This window comes from Columba livia, chromosome 1 (genome assembly GCF_036013475.1).
Source record: "Columba livia isolate bColLiv1 breed racing homer chromosome 1, bColLiv1.pat.W.v2, whole genome shotgun sequence".
Lineage (NCBI taxonomy): Eukaryota > Metazoa > Chordata > Aves > Columbiformes > Columbidae > Columba > Columba livia.
In genome coordinates, this window is record NC_088602.1 from 92,849,268 (window position 1) to 92,876,294 (window position 27,027).

Here is a 27,027-nt window from a genome sequence, read left to right on the forward strand (position 1 = left end):
ACTTATGGGTTTTTTTTTATAGCTCTGTTTTCATAGCTTGCTTTTTTTTTTTTTTTTTTCCCCTGGTCTAAATGCAGAATCTGAAGGGCTGAATTCAAAGATTTGACCTGAAGAGGCAGGGGTAAATTCATAAGGAGAGGAGTCATGTCAGTATTGCTGATGTTCCAGAAATTTCTACAGTGTGAGCTTCACAGCTATTTGTTGTTCTTATGGCAAGCATATTGTTTGCATTAGAGAAGGAATTACTTCATCCCCATAAGAAAAGATAGCTAATTCAGCATTGTGAGAAAACTGTTTCACAGAGGCCAGGGACATTTTGTTTGTTTGTTTGTTTGTTTGTTTTACACTAGGAATAACAGCATTTAGTTTTACAGCTATCTATCTTCACCTCTTTTATGCCCTTTTTCTGTCTACAAACATTTAACCCTCCTCTGTATCAGCTGCACCATTTTGCTTTGGAGTGAAGGCAGATGAAAAGGGGAACCCACAACAGCCTCTCTTGCACAAAATGAATGCACTTGTCCTCAAGGCAAAGGGGGCTGCTCCCTGGCAGCTTTCTCTCACAAAAAAAGGAGAAACTTTCATAGCAGCCTTTTCCCTGCAGTGTCTAGGAAGCCATGCATCCAGATCACCAGCACCAACCACATGATGCATCTAAAATAAACAACCTGGCTTTGCAAAACAGGGCTGTGTGAGCAGCTCTCTCTGTCCCCTCCCATCGTACTGAGAATTTATGAGGATGTGAGCCAGGTTTGATCCCTTAGTTGACACCTTAGTCTACCATGGGTTTGCTGTGCCTACCAGGAAGCTCAACTCAAGGCTCATTTAGCCACTGCCTCCTCTCAAGCAAGATCCTTCCTGGCTCCTCTCTCACTCACAGCCTGCTCCTAAACTGACAAGGAATGAGTATGTGAATTGCCCTCTCTCCTTTAAGGACATGTTAGGTATTGTTCCTTAGATATAAGGAAGAAATTCTTCACCATGAAGGTGGTGAGGCACTGGCACCAGCTTGCCCAGAGCAGCTGTGAATGCCCTATCCTGGAAGTGTTCAAGGCCAGGCTGGATGGAGCTTTGAGCAACCTCGTCTAGTGGAAGGTGTCCCTGCCCATGGCAGAGGGGTTGGAACTAGATGATCTTTAAGGTTCCTTCTGACCCAAGCCATTCTGTGATTCTATGATTAGCTGGGCTCTCTAAGTAGGGATGTACACTTGCTGCTTCTGCTTCACCTGGTTGATGCACAGAAGGTTTGGACTTATAGGTTTGCCAACACTGGCACAGCTTTTGTGGCTTCCCAAACAATGCAATGAACTTCAATCACCTTAAGGAAATAGGGGGTTCCATTCGTTTGAGCCCCAGCCTTTAGCAAAAGGGCTGATTTAGAAGAGCTGACTGTAGCAGCTGCCGAATATCCTTCATCCTAAAGCACTTCTTTTTAGGGGTGGATTTGCATCTAGATAACCAGTGATATCTTCATTTAAAGGGTTGCTCCAAAACCGCCATGAAGGCTTTGTGACAAATTCTCCGGAAAAGATGATGCCTCCTGTGTTTTAATGAAATCCCTCTGGAACGGCTCTGGCAGGACAGTCATTAATACAAGCCATCTTTTGTATGGCTTTCCATTAAGAAAACAAAATATTCTGAGACAACAACACATTACAGAGGTGTTTAATAGTGACACTTATCCTCTAGCTAGTCCTGTAAGGGAAATGGACCTATTTTTGACAGTAGCTCGAGTTAACAAAAAGCAGCTTTTGTGTTCATCTGAGTGGAAAACCCTTATGAGGAGACAGCTGTTTGTGTTGCAAAGTAGATGGTAGGAAATAGACAATGAACCAACATACAGCCTGCTTTAAAACCTACTAACATCATGGAAGTTTGTGGTTCGTGCTTGAGCAACTCTGCTATTGAGGATCAGAAACGTAAAACATAAGCTGTAAGTTTTTCCCTACAGCTTAAACTGTGAGCTCTGATCCGAGCTTGCCAATTTGAAATCCTGAAGCTTAACCCACCCCTCAGAGTATGAAAGTTTGTGCTGAATCAGAAGAGACAGAGCTTTGCAGAGACCTCTGAGCAAGGATGCTGGAGGCAGAGCCCTGGCAGGAGACTGCATATATGTGGTTAAATCTGCTAATCTTTTGGGGGTGATATTTTTAGATGGAAAAAATTTGTAGTCTGAACTACACACCTCAGCCAAAACAAAGGATGGCCATCTCATGCCTACAGCAGGCTTTGGTTGAACTTCAGCATAGCTCTGTTGCTGCATTTTAGTAAAAAAAAATAAAATGCTTTATAGGCAGAAGAATAAAAAAAAACGAAACCAAAAACCCAAAAGTAATCCATCCAGGGGAGGCCCATTCAGAAGTGGAGACACAAGCTTTTTCCCACGCACCATCAGCTCTTTAGTCAAGCACCCTGCACCATGTTCCTCTCCCCCAGTACAGCTGCTAATTTTGGGAGATGAGTGGCAGCCCCACTTCACTTTTCTGCTGTTCTTTCAAATGCAAAAGAGACGTGTTGGGAGTAAGTTCAAATAAATGTGAAATGCTGCTGGAAAAGAATGAGGTCAGTTAGCCCTATCTGTGGCCCAGCAGAGTACCCCATTTACCTCCAGCCTGCCTATCGTCAGCAACCAAGGAATGGTTGTGGTAGAATTAGTGGTGTACGTGGCTTTTGCCTTCCCACAAGACAAAACCTAATACTTTTTGCAGCTTCACTTTCTATGAAACTCATTGGGCAAGTGGCATCGTACTCACACTTCTGGTAACTACAAGATGAAACCAAAGTTAATCACGGCACCCTAAAGTCAAAGCCGCTGATGACGGTTGTCTTCTAAGGAGCAGTTTCTTCCACCGGTAGAAGAGAATCACAGAATCACAGAATCACAGAATATTAGGGATTAGAAGGGACCTCAAAAGATCATCTAGTCCAATCCTCCTGCCGGAGCAGGAACACTTAGATGAGGCTACACAGGAAGGTGTCCAGGCAGATTTTGAATGTCTCCAGAGTAGGAAACTACACAAGCCCCCTGGGCAGTTTGTTCCAGTGTTCTGATACCCTTACTGAGAAGAAGTTTCTTCTCAAATTTAAGTGGAACCTCTTGTGTTCCAGTTTGAACCCATTACCTCTTGTCCTACTGTTGGCTGCAACCGAGAAGAGCCTGGCTCCATCCTCGTGACACTCACTCTTTATATATTTGTAAACATTAATGAGGTCACCCCTCAGTCTCCTCTTCTCCAAGCTAAAGGGACCCAGCTCCCTCAGCCTTTCCTCATACGGGAGATGCTCCACTCCCTTAATCATCTTTGTTGCCCTGCGCTGGACTCTCTCCAGCAGCTCCCTGTCCTTCTGGAACTGAGGGGCCCAGAACTGGACACAATATTCCAGATATGGTCTCACCAGGGCAGAGTAGAGGGGAAGGAGAACCTCTCTCGACCTACTAACCACCCCCATTCTAATCCACCCCAGGATGCCTTTGGCCTTCCTGGCCACAAGGGCACAGTGCTGGCTCACGGTCATCCTGCTGTCCACCAGGACCTCCAGGTCCCTTTCCCTTACGTTGCTCTCTAATAGGTCATTCCCCAACTTATACTGGAACCTGGGGTTGTTCCTGCCCAGATGCAGGACTCTACACTTGCCCTTGTTATATTTCATTAAATTTTTCCCTGTCCAACTCTCCAGCCCGTCCAGGCCTCGCTGGATGGCAGCACAGCCTTCTGGCGTGTCAGCCACTCCTCCCAGCTTAGTGTCAGCCAACTTGCTGATAGTACACTCTAGTCCCTCATCCAAGGCATTGATGAATATATTGAACAGTACTGGCCCCAGTACCGACTCTTGAGGCACTCCACTAGATACAGGCCTCCAACTGGACTCTGGCCCATTGACCACGACTCCCTAGCTTCTTTCCTTCAGCCAGCTCGCAGTCCACCTCACTACCCAATTGGTAGAAAGGGTAAATAAAAGCAAACCAAACAGATGTTGGCAACAGATAAATATACCAGCAGGCTCCTTTGGAGACCAGCGCTGAGAAGTAGCAAGTGTTGAACCATAGCACCCAGGAATGACCTCTGCACTGTGCGGCATCCTCTGGGGAAAAGCCAGTGACGACTTGTAAACGCTTGAAAGAACCATGATTCACATGTATGCCTGGCACCTTCATCACCAGAGATACAGCCTGGGATTACCCCAGCGCTGGTGGGGGAACAGGGAGAGAAACCCTGGCATCTCCTGTTAGCTCTGCAGTGCCTGGTGCGCCACATTCTTCCTCTGGTCCCCATACAGATGTGGCAGCAAGCCATGCAGATGCATGCCCATGAGGCTCTCTTGACAGAAGGGAGGCAGTCTGGCAGCCTGCCCTACCCCGCTCATCACCTGCCTTTGGGGATCAAAGGGCTGCTGAAGGCATCACTTTTCAACCTGTGGTGCCTCTTGCTGTTACCCAGCCACTCAGGAGATTTTTTTCAAACAAATGCCTCTACCCTTCCCCTGTGTTGCCCTCACTTTGTGGCACACCTGTGATACTGTCCCACTATCCCCCTCCCAAGTCCTCCTTTGCTGTGGTACCTAAGAAATCTTGGCATGAGCTGCTGCTGTGTCAGAGTATACTTTCTTCACTGGCTAACCTGCCAGCCTGTCTTGGCTGCCTACATGTCCACTTGTTGTCTCTGGCTTCTTTTTTTTTTTTCCTAAGACATGAAACTGTCTGAGGCAAGCATGCTTTCTTTCATGTGCTTTTATGCAGCACCCAGTTCAGCAAGGAGAACTAGTCCCAGTTCCAAATAGCGTGATTATTACCTACTCCAATTTTGGAAAGTAGCTGTGAATTGAGAGAAGGGGGTGAAGGACAGAGGAATGTAAAACAGAGTATTTTGCGCTTTGTTTGAGCTGAGTGACAATGGTTCTACACAGTATCACAGTATCACAGTATGTTTGGGATTGGAAGGGACCTCAAAAGATCATCTAGTCCAATCCCCCTGCTGGAGCAGAAACACCTAAGTGAGGTCGCACAGGAACATGTCCAGGCGGGTTTTGAATGTCTCCAGAGAAGGAGACTCCACAACCTCCCTGGACAGCCTGTTCCAGTGCTCTGTCACCCTTACTGAGAAGAAGTTTTTTCTCAAATTTAAGCGGAACCTCTTGTGTTCCAGCTTGATCCCATTACCCCTTGTCCTATCATTGTTTGCTTCCCACAGGGAAGCCCCTTGAGAGTGCTCAGTGCCCCATCTCAGCTCATCTCAGACTTTTCCTTCCCACCTCCCCTTCCATCTCTCCTTCGTGCCCTCAAGCGCGCTCCCTTCCAGCACTGAAGCAGCAGTTCCAGACATCTCACTCCATCCCTGTCCACCTAGTAGATCCACACACAGGTGTAAGTGCCCACAACATATGGGTCACAACACCTTAGAGGATGCTCTGAGCCAGCCCTAGGGAGTGAGAAATCTCCCCAGAGCAGGTCCAGTTCAAGGCTTTATATGGAGGAGCACTGAAAGGCTTTATTATAGGCTGATTTGGGCCAGTTTTCAAGGTCCAAGCAGTGATGTAAAATATCAGTGTTGAGGCTCCCAGCTTGGCTGTCACCTCGGCGGGGGATGGAGTGGGAAGGGGAATGAGAGCAGTAGCTTGTTTTTCACCTTCTGGCTCCATATCCAGAGACAAGGAAGACAAGCCCTGGACAAACACCACACTGGGAAGAATGGCTGTTTGTAGCAACTTTTTTTAATTGCCTCCAGCAGCTAAAGAGGCAGCTCACTATTTGCTCTGCTCTCCAGGTATGGAGTGTGGCAAAGAAAGTCTTCAAAAGGAAAGGAGATTTTGTACCTTAAACCAGTCTTCTTAAAAGAGAAACGGATGCAGATGGGTTACTAAATACAAAAGTTCATGTATGTTTCCCTTACCAATAAATCACAAAGGAAAGTATACTTTCTTCATTTTCTGTTACTCAAAAACCAGCCTGAAGCTCTAAACAGATAAGCTGAAATTGGCAAGTTTGATCCAGCAGCAGTGTCTCATGAATCCTAATTCCACTTCTCATCACATCTTGCTATGCTGAGAAATGCCACAGCAAACCTTGAGACTTAGAGCGACTGAGGGACTAGGATGTGCAAGTTACTCTGAAGCTTATGTGTGGTGGCTTGCCTAGATTTTTTTGAAGATCCCGGTATAAATGCTTGCTAGGATGTGAATCTCAATGCCCTTGTCTGAGCTCTCAATGTCTGAGCTCTGGAAAAAGATTTCTTGAGGGTTTCCCCACTTACAAGGCAAAGAAAAATTGCAAACATTCCCAAGGTCCGGCCAAGGAGGAAGATGGGGACTACGCAGTCCCAGAAAATGTGTTACCAGATAGGAGGGAAAGGGGAAGCAACCAAAGGGCAGCATTGTCTGCGGGGCCTCTATGGCAAGGTAACAGGGTGATGGGGCAGGATGTGGCCACATAGGGGGGCATGGTGTGATGCCCTCACTGAGAGCAGAGCCCTTGCAAGGAGCCAGGGCCAGGAAAAGTTTGGGAAAGAGCAGAGGGGAGAGGGGCATGGACATGCCTGGGAAGGGACCCCACATAGGACAGAGTCCCGGGAAGGCCTGACGGATCCCAGTATATGGGCTGAAGTCAGACAGGTTGCATCATGTACAGAAACAGACAAAAAGCCCATTTGAGCACTTTTTTTTTTTTTTTGCAGCTAGAAGTGAAAACATGGGCAGAGAGTAATTTGTGAAGACTGAGGTGACTTCAAGCAGACTTGCCTTTCAGAGGGCTCTCTAACTTCCTCCACACATTTTGCGACTGACGTTAGCTCTTGCCAAAACCATTTTTATCTTTTTGTTTCATTTCATGCTTCTCACGAACCAAGTTTCCACAGTACAGGTCCAGTAAGCCCATACCCTTCGCCTATTTTTGGTTTGGTTTCTTGGTTGTAAATTCTTCAGGGTGTTTTCTCGCACATTTGTACGGCTCCTAGCACAGCAGTGGAGAGTGTTAGTAAAAAGAAAGAGAGCAAAGTCACAGGGGAAACTGTGAAACTCAAAAGCTAGTGGTTTTGGCAGCATTTGAAATTAAAATGCTGCCCACATTTTTATAATTATTATTATTATTTTAGAAGAAGAATGTGAATTGACTTGTTATTGAAACATTTTTCAAACATATTTTTTTCCTGAAAATTGAATTCCTTACTAGAAGCCTATCTTTCAGCAAATGAAAAAAAAATTATCAGGATTATATAACTGATACTGATAAGAATGCTGGTCAAGCTGTTTTAAACAAGCACGTCCTGAGATACCTTTCTGGAGAAAGAGTACTCCGATAATATTGATGAATTTTTTGCAAAGCTCAAGAAAAATAACAAAGCTCAAGAAAAATAAGTTGAAAAAAGAAAACCCCTTTTCTGCTAACCCCAGCATTCTGATTAGAAAAAAAAGGATGTAAAGCCATTTATGTTAACACATGGCTGAACCTTCAGGTGAGACATTCAAAACTGAGTAAGCCTAAGTCATGGGAAGCCCAGTGAACATCCTGGCTTCCTGCAGATGGAGATGCACGTGGCCAACACTTTTGCAGCCCATGCATCTGCGAGCTTGAGTTTTCTAAGCCTCACAGATGTGCTTAGCTTTGAAGAGGTGAATAGTGTCATTTACATGCTACTGTACACCAAGTTGAGGCTCCTCATGCTGCAAACACAAAGCACACATGCACACACTTCACCATGGCAAAAGGGTTCCCATCAGACCCAAAGGAGACAGCAATAGCCATGGCAATAAAGTCACAGACAGCTGCAGAACAGGGGTCTAGCTCTGCATTGCACTGAGGTTTAAATACAGATCTGTTTGCCTAACTGCAGGAATCGGGCCCGAAAATGCTTTTCCCTTTGCATTACCAGTTCTGTTTTCCTCCAGAAGTGCTCTGAATATGGGGTTAAATAAAGCCTCATAAGTGCTCTGAGATTTCAGGCTGAGGAGTGGTGGCAGGGAGGCAGGCATGGGTGTAAGCTTACAAAACCCCAAGCCACAACAGGTACATACTACTTTTAAGAGCACTTTTTTGCAGCCACCTTCTTGAACACGAGGCACTACTCCTTTGCTCAGTCCCTTGGACACCTGCGTTCCCCCCTTGGAGAGAGCAGGCACTCGGCTGCCCCTCACACTCCGTTTATAGCAGGGGGAACCCTTTTGGGAAACCAGAGAGTAACTGAAAAAATGTGTCAGAACTCAACAGCAAGAAACGGCGGCGGGAAAAAGCGCAAAACAGGAAAGCGCCGGCGAGGCTCGCGCCGTCCCCCACTCCGGTGCTCAGCAGGGACGGAACTGCTGCAAAAGCGGCGCAGGGCTGTTATCAGCCCTGCGCAGGGGCTGCGGTTTGCTTGCTCTTGCAACCCTTCTTCAACTGCCACTTGTTTTTCAACAAACAGGATGCCTCCGCTTAGGCTGACAGCTTCCCTGTAACTTCACGGCATGGGTCCCTCTCGCCACCCCAGGGCTGCTGGGTCTCTCCCCTGGGGAGGGCGGCTTCAGGTGCACCCTGGGCAGGGTGTCTCAGAGGGGTCAGACCTATCTCCTTCCTGCAGCCCTCTTGATGAGCAAAACAAAAAGTGTGTGGTACAGCCTTGGCCATGTCAGAGAGAAAAGGCTGAGCTTCCATCTTGCTCACTTTTTGTTATTCCACCTAAAAGCAGTTATTAAGAAAGTGGTTGTGCTACGTTGAGGCATGAAGAGCACATCCAAACTTCTCACCTCCCCTCCAGCCTGTGCAGCAGCCACTGACATACATCACCATGGCATGATGGCCGCAGTGGTGTAGATAGCATGATTTTTTTTGCTATGCAGTCCTCCTACACAGGCTGGAGCGAAGGCTTAGGGCAGGACTGGCTGAATGTCGATGTTACCAGAGGAGGCAAAGGAGTGAATGCCCTCACAGCCAGCAGCACCAGACCCTGTGGCAGAGCCAGGGCTCCTGGCACTGTGGCTTGGCAGCTCCTACGGCTTGTTTTTACCCCAATGTTAGCAACCCCCCTGCATGAATCTTTGCTAATCAGGGTCCTCAAGAGGAACGTTCTGTTTTTCAAGGTTCCTTGGGCTATCCTATGGAGAAGCCTGCTGTCTCTGCAAACAGGTGAGGTACCAGCTTGGGTTTCTACTCCAAAGACAGATATGAGAAAAGCAAAAAATGCTCTGCCTCTGGTCTGACAATCACCTTGCCAAAGGTTAGCCTGTGTCAGCAGAGGTGGAGCTCATGCCAGGCAGCAGCACAGGCTTTGCAGCAGAGCTGCCAAAGGGCTCTCTGACCTGCAAGCTTTTCTAACACTGCCCAGTTCTACGACAGATCAATGCTAGAAAATGTAGAAAAAAATGCAGCCCTAGAATGTAACTTTCAGAAAAATGAAGCTTTCCCTTTAAAATATTTTCTGGAAAAAAAAAGAAGAAGAAGAAAACTTCTAAAGAGATGCACGGTTTCTTCTCACATCTCCCTGTCCCACAACACCAACCTCCACCTTTGCTGGAGGTGGGGAGATTTCTAGTGACTCTCCAAGCACTGACATCTCCAGCTGGGCTGGTAGGGCTGAACTGTATCATTCTCCTGCTTTCCCTGCCTGTGGCCATTCCCTCTGCTTTGCCGGCGCAAGATGGTGCAAAGGTTCACCTTACTGCCAAGATGGTGCTAAGCCAGGCTGGAGGAAACCCTAGTACACCAGTCCCCTGGATCTGAAATTCTAACGAGCTGAATGAGTCTGGTATCACAAATTGTTTGTCATCCAGTCTTATTTCTTTTCTCATTCCCTTATTGTCCACCAACAACTCATAATATTTTCAAGTTCATCTCTTGCTCAAAAGTAAGCAGAAAGCATTTTTTTTCCTGGATTTTCTTTATGGTTTGCTGTTTGAACTGGATTAGTCAGGTACAGCTGGAGATGTACACTGTTCAGGCCCTGAAATAATGAGTGTAATTTTAAGGTATCTTTCTGATGAAAACATCTACTTGATCAGATTTGAAATTCAAAGTAAACAAGATCGTTTCATAGATAGACAGGCTCAGAACTGTAAGTCAAAAAACCCTGAGCTTTTGTTTACACTTTTCTCTCCCACAGACTTCTGATATGACCACCTTTCCCTGGTTCTTCATCCATGGAGATGAGGAACATGCTATTCCCAGTGCAGTTTAGGCAGCTTCTGACTGTATTTGACTATCTTTGTGTATCACTTTGTCGCAGTGTATGCCAAACTGAACTGCAAAGCTCCTCTATCAGTCTGCTTTTCTGTGGAGGCAGTGCTTATGTGATCACTCCCAGTCTCTCTGTACTTCCCCTAGCTTTTCTGGTTTGTGGGCCAACTTAAGCTAAATTTGATAGAGAAGAAGTGGTCTTAAGTTCCTACAGATATCACGGAATGTGGCAGTATCAGAGAGTCTCTGTCAGTGCTCCCAGCTGAAGAGCACCCAAGAGAGATTTTAGAGATTCCTTAAAAAGAGAAAAACCTTCAATCAGATTAAAGCCTTACTGGATGTTAGAGAGTGCAGCCACAAGACCCATGTCTGTAGGAATTTAGCCTTCACTAGCTCTGCCTAGGACAGCATGTCTTGGTGTTTTAAACGCACCAAACTAGACTTGCCTTGAATTCAGAAGCAAGCTGCTTCCATCTGAAATTTTGCCATAAGCCAAACATTTCCATGGAGAAGATTTTTAGTGGTTTTGCACGCTTTCAATCAAACAACCCAAATTCACTTTTTGAAATTTCCCAGTGAAGCAAGGCTTACCCAGAAAAGAGCATGACAAATTCTCATGAGAAGTTTCCCACAGCCCCAGTAGCATGAGAGTTTTTTACCACATTACACTGGTTGTGGGGAAGGTCCATATTAACAACATTATGAGGGTGTTTGGATTTAATAGAGTTAATATACAATAGCATAATTATCCATAATGCTTGAGGCAGATCTCAATACATCCCTATCCTAAGTGCTCACCCAACAATTCCTTAACAGCATGACAAGAACAATTATGTCACTGGTGACACCATTAGCATCCGCCGTGGCTCAAGACAGGTCTTGGTATGCTCCAGTTCCAACTGTTTCACAAATAATAACACTAAAGAAACCTCATGTTAGCATCCTAAAGTCACATAGGTCTCAGGCATTATAACACAGAGGTACAACACTAAATCTTACAAGGAAAGTAACTACTAATGCTGTAAATGGCTTCTGGTTCGGTGAAGGACATATCCTATGCTGTGCTGATATTCCCTGCAGAACATGAACCAGCATGATTGGTATTATATATTTATGGTAAGGCACACTGAAAGGTAATGATGCAGAAGGATTAAGAAAGAAAAAAAAATGCTGCAGGTATAATCTTTAGTACTTGAATGAACCCTTAAGCTTAATATGCTCGTTACTTTTTATCTACCACATCATAACTTGCATCAGAACTTTAACACAAACTGCCTACCAAGTTTCACACCTATTAGTGTATGCTAAACATGAAAACGTAAGAGGCTAAGAAACTGGTCTAGAAATACTTCTCTTTTTCCTACCTCTGTTCTGCCTCCCCCACACAGCACACACTGCCTTTGAGCTTTGCATTGATTTCATTGCTTTACCAAAATTAAACTAACAGGTCAAGTCTCATGCAAAGGCCTTCTAAGAGAGGCTGGAAAAAGGAAACCAAGAACCCACAGAAGCACACACTTGTTGATCCCATGGCAGCGTATGCACAGTGTATTAAACTTCAGATTTTGGAAAAAAAATAAATCAGAAACCTTATAGGTATATTCACCACTTACACAGTAAGGACTAAATATCAATGTGTTGTCTTAGGACTATCTGAAAGCTCAGAAATTAAAGAGTAGGACTGCATAGCAGCACCACAAGAAGCCAGTCCCTCCCATCCCTTTCTGATTTTTTGTGTCAGCTGGAAAGGGATGAGGCTGCAGACATGATCAAAGGGGCTGGTAGCAGGTGTTAGGCACAGAAGCATGGTTTCTTTTAGCCACCTGTATCCATATGACACTAACCAAAGTGGGAAGGTACCAGTGAAGAAAAGGTTGATAATTTAATAAACTGGTAGGATGACATAATGTAGAATGTGGGACTTAGTTCAAACACCAAACTTTGAAAAAAACCCGAACAAATGCCAGTGGATTATTCTTGGAGCACAACCTGTGGGAGTTGCCTGTATTGTGTTACTCTGGCTCTGGCTGGCAAAGGCAGCTCCAGGCACCTGTGTCTCAAATGTCAGCAGCTGGGGCTGGTGTCTCCCGTCATCCACCAATCCTCCAAAATCACATCAGCTACAATTGGTTGGGAGTATGCCCTATTCAAGCTGGAAAATGCATTGCCCAGTGGAAATAGCACGATGTCCCAAAGGTTTGCTGAGGAAAAGTACCTTTGCTAATACAAGGGCTAAATCAGACATGCTTTTGCCACACAATAAAATACTTCTTGCTATCTTCCTGATTTTCTCACCCTCCCTTCTGTGCTGGGCTCTGGAAAGAAATCCTTGGTATGGAATTTTTTTAAATGCATATACCTTAGCAATCAAATATATGATCCACTATTTTTTTTTTTTTTTAAAACTTCACTGTGTGATAACTGGAGACATTTTGGTCTCCAGATGCAGAAATGAAAACTAGAAGCAAAATTAGCAATGTAAGCCATACACTAAAAATGTTTGGATTAATTTGTTCATGGCAAATGTTGCAAACAGCAGCATTTTCTAAAAACCTCAATGACAAGGTAGTTTGTTTTCTCACCGAGGAAAAATAAGTGAGAGAAACTTTGATACAGCTAATTATCTCCTAAAATTGGACACCTAGCGCTTTTATGTAGGTTATTTTTCTAATTCTGATTTCAACCTCTCTTTGAACTGCGGTTTAAAATAAAGGATACCTTGAAGTTGCTTATATTTCCTGCAGGGAAAAAAAAAACAACAAAACAAGACCTTGCAAGGAAAGGTGCTGAGATATTAACAAGTGAGGGACTTCAGACAGAAAGGAATTTGGGGAACAGTGAAAAGATTTTTCCTGAAAACAAATTGGAATCTGACAAGAAACTTCTGTTGAATCACGTTGTGGATTTTTTTTTTACCAAGATGTCTGTGTGAATAAATTGTATTAGCCTGACCCTTTGGAGGAGGCTATCGTTTTAGGCAGGAATGTTCAATTACCGGCTTAAGTCATGTGCGTGGGAGAAAACCTATAGAGTCAGCACCTCACGTTGCCTTGGTTAGCTGTGTGTGCTGCTCAAGCAGGGAAGTCTCTCCTGTGAGGACTGTGGGATATAGCAGGATTTATTCACAAACAAGCTGGAGACTGAGGAGTATTTGCTGAACTTAGCAAAGAATGAATGCGAGCATGTCTGACAGGGAGAGAAAAATTAATACGTTGAAGACAAAAACCTTGTTGAAAAACTATTTACTAAGAAAGCTCCTTTCTCCTCCCTCTACTTACTTTAGCTGGCCCAGGGTTGTAAAGCCAAACCCTGCTGCTGTGAAGGAGCTCCTATGTACCTGTAGGTTCTGTGGAGCAAAATGTGAGGGTTTGCTCCTCTGACCAGAGCAGAGGACGGGCTGATATACTGGATGAGAGAACTGACTCCCAGCTGTTCAGCAGGACACCCAGACCCCAGGCAGGGAGCAGGGACAACCCTGGCTCCCTGATGCCCTTTGCAGGACTTCACAAAAGCAGCAAGCAGGCCATGGGTGATCTCTTTGTCTAGCCACTGCCCTCAGCTCGTACAACACTGTCTCATTCCCTTGGACAAAGCAGGGTTCTGTTGTGTTTCCTAATCCCTCTGGCTAGTGTGGCTGTTTCTGAAGTCCGAAAGGGTAGATGAGACAGCCTGAAAAACCTCCAAGCACTTCTGCTTAAATAGCGCTTTTGATCTTCTCTAACTGGTGTGGTTTAGTCGAAGCAGCAACACACTGAAACCAGAAGGATGTGGGCCTCAGGAATAGCTTTGCCTATCTCCACGTGGGCTGGGGACATGCCTGAAGCATGGATCTGTTAGCAGGAGGGAAGGAGCAGGGGGGGGTTACCTTAATGAGCCTATAAAAAGAAGCTGGCATCTGGAAATTCCATATCTAACGTGCACAGCACCATTTTTTAAGCAGTGGCTCTTGCAAACATGGCAACAAGGGCAGAAAGCACCAGGATTCCACTCTAAAGAAAAGGCAGGTTGTGTCACAGAAGGGGAGCCAGCCTCACCCCTTCGAATTTCAGGTGTATGAGGGTGTAGGGACAGCTTTGAGAAAAGGGACCAGTGACGTGTGCCATCAGTGATGTGACTTCAGGTTTTTAAAGAACATCTTTATCTGCAGGAGAACAGTCACCACAGGTCTCATCCAATGCCTGAGGGTGTCAGCCAAACCTTTTTACTGGTTTTGTTGGCTCTTGGATCAGATGCTCTGTACACAAAATACTGGGCTGCTTTAATTGCCCCAGTAAAATGTGAACCTAAATCACCCTTCCTCGTGTAGACATCTGTCTAATGACATAACTTCACTCTACAGACAAGCCGTAAATCCCTCTTCATGTTGATACTTGTCTAGTTACAGCAGAGCACTCTCCCAAATGGGAATGAATTTATATAGGTATAAAAGTGTTCATACGGGTAAAGGTTATTCCTATGTAGTAAAGGAAAGAAGCTGTTTGGGGCTACTCCAGCTTTCTGCTGCATAGTGTAAAATAGATTACTTAAAAATATCAGTGCAAAATAATATCACTCCTCAAAAGTAGTACTCAAAATTGTTTGGACTGTGTATGAAACTGTAAGAAAAATGACTATTTGCATTGCAATCCCTATTAGGAGAAAAAAAACCCATACACAACAATAAAACTTCTGATGTTACACTAAAGTTTAAGTAGTTCATCACCTTTTGAACTCAAGAAGTTCATTCCATCACTTTTTCTTATTACCTAGGTAAGGCATTCACATTCTTTAATTTCCACGATAATCCAACATGAGGTATTTGAAACACTGTTTCATATAGAAAAGCAAATAATTTTCTCCAATGCAATCATGTACAGCTAGAATAAGTTCTTGTTCCTATATGACTTCTGAATCTTGGTCTCAATATGCAAGTTATTTTATGTTAAGTGTAAAAAAAAGCATGGGTGTTTAGCACCACACATCATCACTTTTTACAGGCTTGGTGCAGAAGCTAAAGGGAGAATGGGTGCAGAGACTAAGTTGTTTTTTTTCTTTTCAGACGTGGCCATCTCTCCAGGATGCGTTAGTGGAAGTCCTTTGAAGGCACATGGGGGCAAACCACATGGCAAGTCCCTGTGCTGTCCTTTGTCTAGCAAGAGGTTGAATCACCCCGTTTCCCTAGTTGGAGTCAGAAGCAGAACGCTTTCTACATGTGATCTGTTCCTCCAAGCTTGGGTTCCGACAAAATTGTGGCAAAAAAACAGGAATCAGGTTGGTGTAGAAGTGTGCTCAGTGATCTGGTGGATGTACATCTGCCAGGACCCCCCATGAAGTAACCTTTGCAGCTTCTTGCCCCGGCTGTCCACAGGGTTGCAATGGACAAAGTGGTACTGAATTTCTTTGTAAAGCTTTTGGACAGTGTATACAGGATCAATTAACCACTCTATATTGCAGTGACTGATTTGCTGACCCCTGTGCAAATGGGGTTAACGAGGTCTTAACCTGAGTGTATCTTCCAGATATCAACTCTGTTACATTTGACCTATGCAAACCCCAAAGCTCATTTACACATAATTCCTGAAAAACAGAAGAATTTTACAGAAGTCTGATATTATCTAGCAATGGTACTGTAAAATAAATTGCACCTCCTATGTGCTGAGTGTAGCATGTAGTCTCATCTCAGTATCCTGCTCAGGATGATGTGCAGCATAGGAAGGTCAGCAGCCATGGCAGCCTTGCCATGTGGAGACTGATGGCACAGGTGAGGCCTCTTCCTCATTGCCTCTTACTTGGAAAACACTTTCCAGGTTGCTTTCCAAAGCTGTGGTTGCACTCATGGAAGTCCTGTCCTTCTCTGTCCTGTGTAAGACCAGGAGATGGTAGATGGTAAAGAGTGCTCCTTTTGGAGTCTCTTCACTGCTCAGTGAGAAAATACACCTCACTGGTCTACAGAGTGAGGTATACACCCTTGGTGTGCAAGCTAAGGACAAACCAACAGCACCAACCAGAGAAAAAAATCCCAGCCAACTCAAAACTCCCTCTACAACTGTGCATAATATGCCATAAATAATTGTTCTGCATCAATATTTTTAGGTAAAATAGACAAAAACTTTCATTCTCAAGTGATAGTTCTGCTTCTTAGAGTCACATGAATTAGGCTTCCACCTTAATGCTACATTTCTTTCAGCCCCCTGTCAATATTTGTGTTCAGAGCTCATCTCCTGTCTTTTTCACAACTTCTTGTTTTTCTCACAGGTTTCTTTGTTCCTAAAGGGCAGACCCAGCCCCACCATTGTTGATGGCCATTTTTTCCCTGTCTGGGCTGAGCCAGGATATTATCCTAAGAATTGTCTCTGGGGCATGTTTTCTGCTCCTGGTCGTGTCTGCAGAGGAACGGGGAAGTGTGCCTGCCAGCATGTGTGGGTAAAGCAGTGCTGGCTTAAACCTACCCAGCCTGGGTAATGACAGTAGTGAGAACCCAGAGTTATGTCTCCCGCCCGCACTCACCACCATGATGTGTACTGACGTCTCCTAGGGTTTGGCTGATGGTGACTTACACCCATACGATTGCATCTGTCTGTGCTATCCTTCCTACATAGATGAAAGCTTTTATTTCACTCTGCTAGCTTGCGTTCCACTACCCTTTGATAGTGCAGCAAGTATAAATAGAAATCTGAGCACTGCTAGGCAAGGAGGCTGGTCTGCCCACCACAGAGGCTGTGACAGCCCATTCTCAGCCGCTGCTCAGCATCTCACAGCATTTTCCCTTTGCCAAAGCAGGCAACTGCAAGGCTCTTTAGCAACACTGACGGAGCTTAGCATCCTTTGGTGCTTGTTCAAGCCTTCTGTGAGTGCCCCAATACTGCCAAGACATGTCTGGCTCACACGGCACAGGTGTATGCCACAAAACTGGCTAGAAAAGGGGCTTATGAGAGACACAGGTGGGCCTGGGACTGAGAAGGTGCAAGACATTTGTCACAAAGGAAACAGATGCTCAGCTCCATGCTGTGTTGCTTTGCCCCAAACATGCAAGGTATTTCACAAATGGTCATCTGGGGTTATTGGTTGACAGGCGTCTGAACATGAGCCAGCAGTGTGCCCAGGTGGCCAAGAAGGCCAACAGCATCCTGGCTTGTATCAGAACTAGTGTGGACAGCAGGACTAGAGGAGTGATCGTCACCCTGTGCTCAGCACTGGTGAGGCCACACCTTGAATTCTGTGTCCTGTTTTGGGCCCCTCGCTACAGGAAAGACATTGAGGTGCTGGAGAGAGTTCAGAGAAGGGAAGCAGAGCTCTGAGGGGCCTGGAGCACAAGTCTGATGGGGAGCAGCTGAGGGAACTGGGGCTGTTTAGTCTGGAGAAAAGGAGGCTGAGGGGAGACCTTATCACTCTCTACAACTACCTGAAAGGAGGTTGTAGCATGGAGGGTGTTGGTCTCTTCTCCCAAGTAACAAGTGATAGGACAAGAGGAAATGGCCTTAAGTTATGCCAGTGGAGATTTAGATTGGATATTAGGAAAAATTTCTTCATGGAAAGGGTTGTCAGGCATTGGAACAGGCTGCCCAGGGAAGTGGTTGCAATCATCACTGGAGGTGTTTAAAAGACATGTAGATGAGGTTCTTAGGGACACCGTTTAGTGGTGGACTTGACAATGTTAATGGTTGGACTCAGTGATCTTAAAGGTCTTTTCCAACCAAAATGATTCTATGATTCTATTTTTCTATTTTAAAGACAACACAGAGGCACTTGAAGGGCTGGGTCAATGCCTTCTGCTGTCATTGATTTGACAAGGATTTCAGGGCTTGCCCTAAGTATATCCGAGTGAAATTTTTATAGCAAATCACATAAATCTTTACAGGTTTCAAGTTTCCTTGCAGCACAGTCAAGGAAAAATTTGTAAGAGAGGTAAGCCTTTCAACTTACAGTCAAAACCTTACCTAAGGGCAGCTTCCGAGCACATCTCAAAATCACAGCTTCAGTGTGAAACCAGACAACAGAAAACACACTGCAAGACAAAATACTCAGAAGGCAAAAGAAAAAGCTGCAAGCCCCTGACTTGGACTCCTTTTGGGTTCACTGGAATCAGAAACTCAAAACAAAAAGCATAGGCTGAAAAAAACCCCAGACAGATCAAAGCTGGAAAAAATGTTCTCACAAATCTTCATGAAGTGAAACCACCCAATTTCACGTAGTTTCACTTGCAAGCAGAAGTGGTGAGCCCTGCGGATAGTATTAAGGATGAATTGGAAACTCTACCAGGCAGCAGCTACCATCACTCTCTACTTCCTTGCTTTCATAGTCAGTACTTCTATGCCTTTTTGGTTGTTGTTGGTGGTGGTGGTGGTTTTGGTCTGTGTTTGTTTTTTTTTTTTCCCCTATTCAATTTTCTGAATATGTCTTTACAGAGAATTTGATGTTTTGGACTAAAAGTATCTTGTTTGTAAGCCCAGGCCTTACTTTTCTGGAACGTAATTGGAAGAAAAGGTATTTCTTTTGAAAATTGATTACATTGGGAGTCTGCATATTTAATTTTTAGCATCCTTTCTACTGGCAGCAATAACGACGTCTTGCATTCAGTATCACTGTAGATATGCCGATGCATGCACGGACTTCACCAACTTACTGTAGACCTCTGCATTGCTGCTCCAAACACTACCACTGTTGTCACCCATTACAGTTCATTAATATGCTTCAGAGATGAGATCTCCCTACAACTCATTTACTATTTGGGAAGCTGAGTCAAGCCTGTACAAATATTATCTATTCTCTTAAAATGACAGAAGAGAAGATGAAGTTAGTGTAATGTTTTCTTGTCCTTCTCTCAGACTGGTGATTCACCTAACCAGTGGCCTGTCTCTCTCCGTGGCCGGATGTCTTGGAGGAAGCCACAATTCATTTTGCAGATGACAGACCTGCTTACATGGGAAACTTTCTTTCCAAGCTTTAACAGAGATTGGTTTGTGCTCTGAAATATAGCAGTGAGAGATGGAGAACTTAACCCTTCCAAAGCTTCTTTTTCTTTTACCTGTCTGGCACATATTAAGAAACTGTTATCTATATAGACACCCAGCTGTTTTACAGATCCTGTTAAACTCTTGGTTTCAATGGTAATTTATAGCAACAAGTTCTAGGCTATAATCACAAACTGGTTGAAAATTTTTCACCACACCTTGATCCATCGACTAAGCACAGAAAAAGGAATAGGAGTGGAATAGGAGTGGGTTGGTGACCTGACAATATGAACTGTTTTACAAAAAAAAAAAATCAATTAACACCAACAAAAAACAGAAGACAGAAGTAAAAAAAAGAAAAAAAAATTGAAAAGATCTGAGCAAACAGATCCTTGCACACTGCAATCTGCAGAAACACTGAAAATCCATCAGGCTCGATCCCCTGCAGTAGAGGGGTTGGGTGGCCTGTGCTGAGCATCCCCACTACATGCTGGAATGCTTCGTCTCTGTGCACACCCTCATGCTCATGGCAGTCACCCCGCTCAAAACACTGCACACCTCAATTTAAACTCACATCCTGTGTCTGAGAAGCCTGCACTGGCACGGAGGAGACAGATGCCAGGTGGGATGTGGATTCAAAGAGGTGGTCCCTCTCCATCAGCCTCAATATGTCCTTTTACCCAGAGCCAGACCTACCTCTTCCTTGCCCTCCTGCCAGGGCTGCTGGACCCATACTGCCGTGGTCGCCTAGCAGCCTACCAGGCACCCAAGCATTATGGCACAAGCAGCCCAAACCTCTGATGGAGGCGTGGTGCAGTCCTCCTCCTCCACAGAGCTACTGGGGCCAGCCAGGTACTCCGCGGCAGCCTTCAACCTGCAACCCCTTGCCCTGCATGTGCAGGAGGAAATAGGTTTCCCTGTCTTGTCACAGGGGCGAGCTGCCTCACATTATCATTTACTGAGGCACCACAGTCAGCAGTTTCTGCAGGGCACCAGCTCACCCTGACTTTTTCTTACAGGTGGCATTTCTCCTTAGCTTCCTGCACTTTGTGCTTGCTCTCCACAACAGCACAAGAGGACCTGAGGCTAACACCCCTGCCCAGCCCTCTGGACACCACTTTGGAGGTGCAGCAGAGACCGCTGGGAACCAATGTGTCCCCTGTGCATGTGGCATGGTCTCAAAGTCAGATGAGCTTCTCCTGTTGGTGGAACAACCTCATAGCTTTACAAATAACGCCTTTGCCATTTCCTTAGTATTGCTGCTTCTTAGCTTTTAAAATCAAGTATGTCTATTTCTAAATCTAAGAATGTAATTTCTTTGACACTTTTGGTTTAGGTATAGACTCTCCCCTCTCAAGTAACAGGATGACATAGAAACTCATGCTGTGTTCTGAAGTAAAATTTTTCAGTACTTCATAAATTATTTTCATAAACTTGCCAATATCACCGGCCTTCACATCCATGTAAAGATAAGCAGGCTGTTCTTTGGGGGTCATACCTTAGCAGTCAAACTAAACCATGATTATCTTCTAGGCATGAAAAAATGCAGGTTTTCTATTTGTATTACATACACTGGCAGTGTGAGGAAGGTGGTTTTATTTCCCACCAGAAAGCTGCATCAGAGCTGGAGTTTGGCTCTCGTGGTAAAATACTATCCAAGGCAGAGCTACCATCAAACAAGCTCTTATTAACAGTCACATAATAAAGGGCAAGCCAATCTGGGGGACCTGCAAGCCAGCCATAACCCTAAATCCTTGCTAAAACTCTCTTCACAACACATCACTTTGCTCAGTGTGACCAGTTAAACACGGTCTAATATTTTGGCCTAGGATAAAATCTCTTGATGTCACCAAAGCAGTGTATTCATCTCTGTCAGATATTCTACACATTCCTTCACAGGAACTCCTGTGTTCAGGTCTTGCAATGTTTCTTAAGGCTTTTAAATGAAAAAAAGGCTCAAACAGAGAGGAGGTTGTGTAAATCAGACATTGTGCAAGTTTTTTCTTCTAGTGAGCCAAGGTTTTTATGAGCTTTAGTCCAATTTCCTATTCACAAGATGCCATTAGTATTTTATAATGCTGACACAAATTAACTCTTTGTTACAGTTCAGGCAGCCTGCAAAAGTGCCGGAAAACTTCTCTCTCCCCTACGCAGTGATAACGTAGTTTATGCTGTTGTGAAAATATAGGTTTATTCTACTGGGAGAGTGAATAGAAATATGTGGCAGTGTTGGGTACTGTGCATCTCCCAGAGAGACGTGTCTTTGGCAGAGTTTCTTCCAATATATGATCACTTCTGCTAATGTCACCAATTCTAGAGGGCCAAAATCATAATTGACTTGCTACCCTCATACAGCACCGTCTGCAAACATTTACTCCAAGGAAAGTCTCATACTCTGAGAGCATGAGATGGCAGTTGTCGACTTGGATAACAGGGTGTCTGGTCACCTCAACCCCCTGCTCACATGCAGCACCAGGGACTTTAGGAATCTACCAACATAAATCCCATCACAAGGCAAGTCAGAGACACTAACTTTCAGTGAGCCGCAATATGCTTAGTTATAGGTGTCCACGGGCCCAGGCAGGAAAGCCTTCAGTGCAGGAAAAGCTTCTTGTTATAGTTTTATTTAGCATTTGCATAGGAAGTAACTCATAATGGCTGGGCACAAGAGAACTAAGAAGAAAATACGCACAATGTATTTTTCCATGTTGTGAAAATGCTGAAGTTTATTTCCATTTGATAAGAAACCAACAAAGCGTTGCATCATGAGTCTTCATTGCCTTGGTCAATTAATAACAACAAAGGCAAAACCAGGAGTAACTTTCTTTGCGTACTGAAATAATTAGACAGCAAAAGGAAAAAAGAAGAAAAAGTGCCTTCCTGGAAAATGTTATGCTTTGTGCTATTTAGAGCTCCCTAAAAACCCTACAAAAGGATTAGTTATTCTGTCTTCCTGTGTAGGCAAAATTATTAGAGAACCTTACAGGACAGTCTAACGCCCTTAAGAAGTTAAAAGAAGTTATGAGGTGGGGTGATATTGTACAATTATCTAGGCACCCTTTATAAAGCATACGTGAACTCTTTAATACAAGACTCTCTAACAGGTCTTATTTTGGTCCCCCTGCCCAAAAACTATCATTGTGTTGACCCAACCAATACACATGAACCTGTGTCGAACCCTCAGTATAACTGGTAAATCCATCTTCACACTACGCATCTTGCTAGAAGAAAAGTTTAAACTACAGCCTTGCTGATGTAGTCCTAGATTTGAGAAAGAGCGATTTTTTTTGCGGGTTGCTCTGCAACAAGACACTTAAAAATGCTCTGGCCTCTACTCTGAACACCAAATCCTGACTGTAAACTGAGAGAGGCCATTTGGAAAAGGACCCCATCATTAAAAGTAGGGCTGGTAAACATTTGAATGTGTTCAGCATGCAGAGCATGCCACTGGAGGTTTCACTATAACCCTCATCTCTTTACCTAGTGGCAGAAGCAAGGACCTGGTGTGGTGTGATAGAAAAAGGGCCATATCCTTTGTGGTATACCACATTCAATTAATATGTCAGGCTTTCTGTGTCTGTCACTGATCGCAGGGGCTGGAACAATGGTTCTGCTTTCCCACTCCCCTCTTTTTTCCCAATTTTCACATAGTAACAGGCTAAGAAAGAGTTATGGATTTCCTTCTCAGAGAACTGCATGGACTGATAAAGTGAAATCCATGACAGAAAACAACTTGTTATTTTTCCCTTTACCTCATGATTTCAGTTAAGAGAGAAAATGCAATAAATTTTGGCGGGAAAGAAGAAAAGAGATGGTTTTGGACATTTCAAATGACCTTCTTATGTAAACACTATTGAGAAATAGGGGTGAGAACAACTGACCCTAGGGACAATTATTTTTCTTGCTCCAGGGCCCAAACGTTACTTTTGCTGCACCCAGGATTTTGAAATTGTGCAAAGCTCATTTGAGTGAAGAAAGGAACAAAAAGGGAACTGCTGGAAAACTGTCACAGCCTTCCACGTTCAAACGCAATATTCTTTCGCAAGGATGAAATGTTTGCTTTAAAGCTCAACTGAAGTGTCATTACCCAAGGTTTTCTAGCACTCTACAGGGGCAGTTTGGTCTGTTTTGTGCTGGATACGTACCAGGATCTGTACCTGGATTGCCAAAACTGGATGAATATCTTAAGGTATCTAGCGTAAGTCTTCTAACCTAGGAAGATTCTAGCATAATTCATGAAGAAACAGAAAATGCTGGTACTATAATAAAGTTAACAACAATTATGACAACTGTTATAAGGAGGAGGATAAAACCTCTTCTGGAGTGTTGAGCTAAATCACTTGCTGGATTAAACAGCTTTAATGAAACTCCTCCTTTTCTGGACAAATTGGTTCTTGGTCTCCAACCAGCTGCTCTCAGGCTCTCTGGGCTCCTGCCTGCAACACAGCCTCTACCGTCCCCAGCCCGTCCTATGGGCTGGCTGTGCTCTGGCTCTAGCTGCAAGCACTGCCCCATGAGGTTCACTCTGTTTGTTATTTTATCAGAAGCACAAAATTTCCTCAATAAGTCTTCCTGTGCTACAGATTAAACAGTAAACAGTTGAGTGAGCTAAAAAAAAAAAAAAAAAAGCTGACGAAATGCAGGAAGATCCTTCTTGTTATTCTAGCAGTATTGCTTCCTTTGCTTGGTAGGGGTGCTGAGGAAATGTCAGCACTGCGAGTGCTGCAGAGCAGTTAGCTGCTTCTCGCTCACCCTTCAGCATCTCCCCTGCCCAGGCTGGAAGCTGCTGCCAGCCCCAGCGACTCACGCATTTCGCTGCGACTCTGGCGCCAGGAAAGACAGATGTAGAAAAACTTTTGACATGGGGCCTGGGAGGTGGAGGGGGCAGAGGAAAAAAAAGCACTGAAGCAAGACGTGAGAGCGGGCTGGTGTTTCAGCAAGCTGCCCTCCACCCGCGTCTCGCTTGAGGGGGAGAGTTGATCTGCAGGAGCGGCTGAGTGCCGGCAGAGCCGCTGCTGCTTGTGACACAGCAGCTAGGACAAGCCTTCCGCATTCCCCAGCCCTCTTATTAATACGAATAACTCATGACTCATGCCGACACCGCCAGCAAGGCCGGGAAACTGTAGTCTGTAACTATAAAGAGTTATGAACTGCTGCTCCTTGGCAGTACCCCAGCCAAGCTGGACGAGCCGTCTGCGACCGGCTTTGTGCGCCTTGTCATCTGAACAGGCGCAGCCCTGCTGCAAAAAGGGCTTGAGCGGTCAGAGGGCTTGCGTGGAAAGGGGAAAAGTTCAGCTGTAGCATGAGCTATTTAGGAAGGTAGTTACAAGCAAGCGGACAAGTTTCTCCTGCCCGTCCCTGGCTTACTTGTATGAATAACCCATGACTAAGCCATCAGCTCTACGGGGGATTGTGAGAACATTAGAAGGAGACTCTGAGTGTGCTTGGTCACTGGTGAAAAAAAGCAGATTGCTCAGTGAAGCCTTTCAATCCCCCCCTCTGCCCTTACAGGACTGCTTCATTTATCTAAGGGTGGCTGCAGCCGATAGTTCACAGTCATCCGAGACCCGCATGGCATCAACAGAAACTCTGAGTTTACCGACACTGCTTCTTTTCCTGATCCACGTGAGTTGCAGCTAACTTTAAGCAGGTTTCTAAGCTTTCTCTGACTTGTCCCTAGCGAACATGTCTTTACCTAGGCTGATGGTCTAGCATAAGTGAGACAGCATCACGCTCTGCTGGCTGTACACACCAGCTTGCTGCTTGCTCCCCATGTTCCAGCCTGTAATATGTGTCATTTGCTGTTGGCTGTCATTTTTCATGGCAGCGGCTCAAAAAGGGATAGTTCTGCCAAAAAGAATCAAAAGGGGCTTGTGCTACTGCTATTGTATCTGCAGTAATTCATGTGAGTTATTCGAATTATGAAGAGAAAAATTCACAAAAAAGAGAAAATTCACAAGCATGCAATGGCTGTTTGAACAGCTTAAATGAGACCTTGTTATAATCTCTTTAACGGACTGATAAGTAATGAGATGGTGTTCCTGGAAGCTCAGATATTAGCTTCGATGAGAGCACCTCAGAAAAACCTGAAGTGGGAAAAGGAGTGTACTACAAGAATGTCCCCAGATATTCTCCAAACATGCATTTTCTTAAGTATGGGAAAGTAAAAAGTATATTTAGAAAGTCTAAATGGCACTTACCTCTCAAGAAGTGCTGGTAAGAAGGAAGTGACTCAAATATGCTGTCTGAAGCCATTGTTTCCTCCTTAAAACTCACTCTCTCTTTACAGTGAAGGAATATATGATTTCTTCTACCTTGGGGAGTGAAAAATGAAGAACGGTCATTGCTACCACCCTCCTCCCAGCCATCACGTTCTATTTTATCCTGGTGCCTCAGGAGCAGCACAAAGCGGATTGTAAGGTTCTTTTGTTAAAAGAACTCTGAAATTGTTTCTTAAAAAGAAAAAAAAAAAATAGCGGATTGGTTGTGGTTGATGATGCTTACCACTCTACGAAACTCTGTGGTTTGCAGTCAAAACGATTTGCCCTGCCTGCTGACCAATATCCCGGACCCGCTCTTGTGTGACTGCCTCTGTACCCAACTTGTGGTTCTGTGGTTGTTTATGAGGCCCAAAGAAGTGTTTCACACAACCAAAATTACAAATTTAACTGTTCCCCTTTCTAGAACCGGCCACCATTGGTCCCTTTGTGTCATGTGACCTGGGTGATGTCGACTCTTTTTTTTTTGCCTTTTTTTTTTTTTAACTTTCTGAAGTCATGCCCTACCCACTCCACCTGCCCTCCCCGGGGCTGTGCGAGGCAGCGATGGAGTCTGCTGAGGGAGGGAAAAGAGAAATGACTCACCGTCCCTGATGCTACAAATGGTCTTGCTGAGTTAGTTCAACTCTGCTTGTTTTGTTGTTTGTGGTTTTTGGAACTACTGATTATTTTGATAGAGATTTCATTGCTGCTTATTCAATGGTAATTCAAACCCGGGTATTAGTCTGCTGCTAAGGCAGGATGTCCAAGTCATCCTGCAAAACATTAGGAATCAGCTGTAGGAAAGACCACCGGCTGGGGAAAGGACTGTAAAGAGGGTTTTTCCTAAAACAAACAAACAAACAAACAAACAACAAAAAAACTACCAGGGGAGACCAAAAAGCCACAAAATTACTTTGAGCATGTATGATGGTACCCTCTAAGGGGTCCTTGAAGGTTGCTAGTCTCTGAGCCCACAGGAAAAGTTTTTAAGTTACTTCCACAGGGTCAAATACAGTAGTTCTACCTTAGCACAAATCTTGTTCCCAACAGAAGGATCCCTACCCAAGAGAAAACCTGAGTAAGATCCTCAAGATTTAGCTCAGCATCTCTTGTGGTGCTAACAAGTCTGCCTTGTCTAAATTCTTCCCTTTACTTTTCCATCCTTAAAAAAAAAAAAAAAAGAAGAAAAAATAGGTCCTAAACCTAATAATCAATTGACAGTTCTGGCTCTGGCTGTGACAATGCAAAAAGAGGGGAGAAAAGTCACTTACTACAGCACAAAGAAGTGGCTGTTGTGCCACTTCTTGTCTCCTTTTCCTCTCTTCTGCACAGTGGTCAGCAGCCCCTTCCCACCTCGCTGCAAACCACAGAGTGCCTCACACCTGTACAGCCTGGGGTTCAGCACTCTGAAACCCTCAAAACCTTTGCCAAGAAACCTCTGGCAATAAATGGACTGCACTGACAGCAGCATTGAGGCAGAACGAGACTTTCCCCGCACCCTCTCCATGACTACCACAGTGAAGGAGCTCCCTTGGAAGGAAAGCAAGAAGCCTTTGCAATATTATAAAAAAATACTGGTGGGTGGAGCACAAGTACGTAACAATGCACGGTTCGTCCCATGAGCAGCTCACAGTCAAACCCCCTGGCACGTTGATGCCAGACTTCTGTGGGGCTCTGCAGAAGTACCTCCTGCACTGAG

At 44.6% G+C, this 27,027-nt stretch overlaps 1 protein-coding gene across 4 annotated transcripts in view; it reads right to left on the reverse strand.

The window, feature by feature from the left end:
- Positions 1–25,739, reverse strand: part of RUNX1 (RUNX family transcription factor 1) — a 178,782-nt gene extending 153,043 nt beyond the window's left edge. The window contains exons 1-2 of one of the 4 annotated variants that reach the window (XM_065067336.1): positions 25,573–25,739; positions 25,269–25,382 (exon numbers count right to left, since the gene is read on the reverse strand). In XM_065067336.1, the coding sequence (XP_064923408.1) occupies positions 25,269–25,323 (55 nt within the window). In that variant the 5' untranslated portion in view covers positions 25,324–25,382; positions 25,573–25,739. The remainder of the gene's footprint in view (positions 1–25,268; positions 25,383–25,572) is intronic. The other 3 variants (XM_021299759.2, XM_065067311.1, XM_021299756.2) reach the window with 3 other exon arrangements.
- Between the last annotated feature and the right edge of the window lie 1,288 nt (positions 25,740–27,027).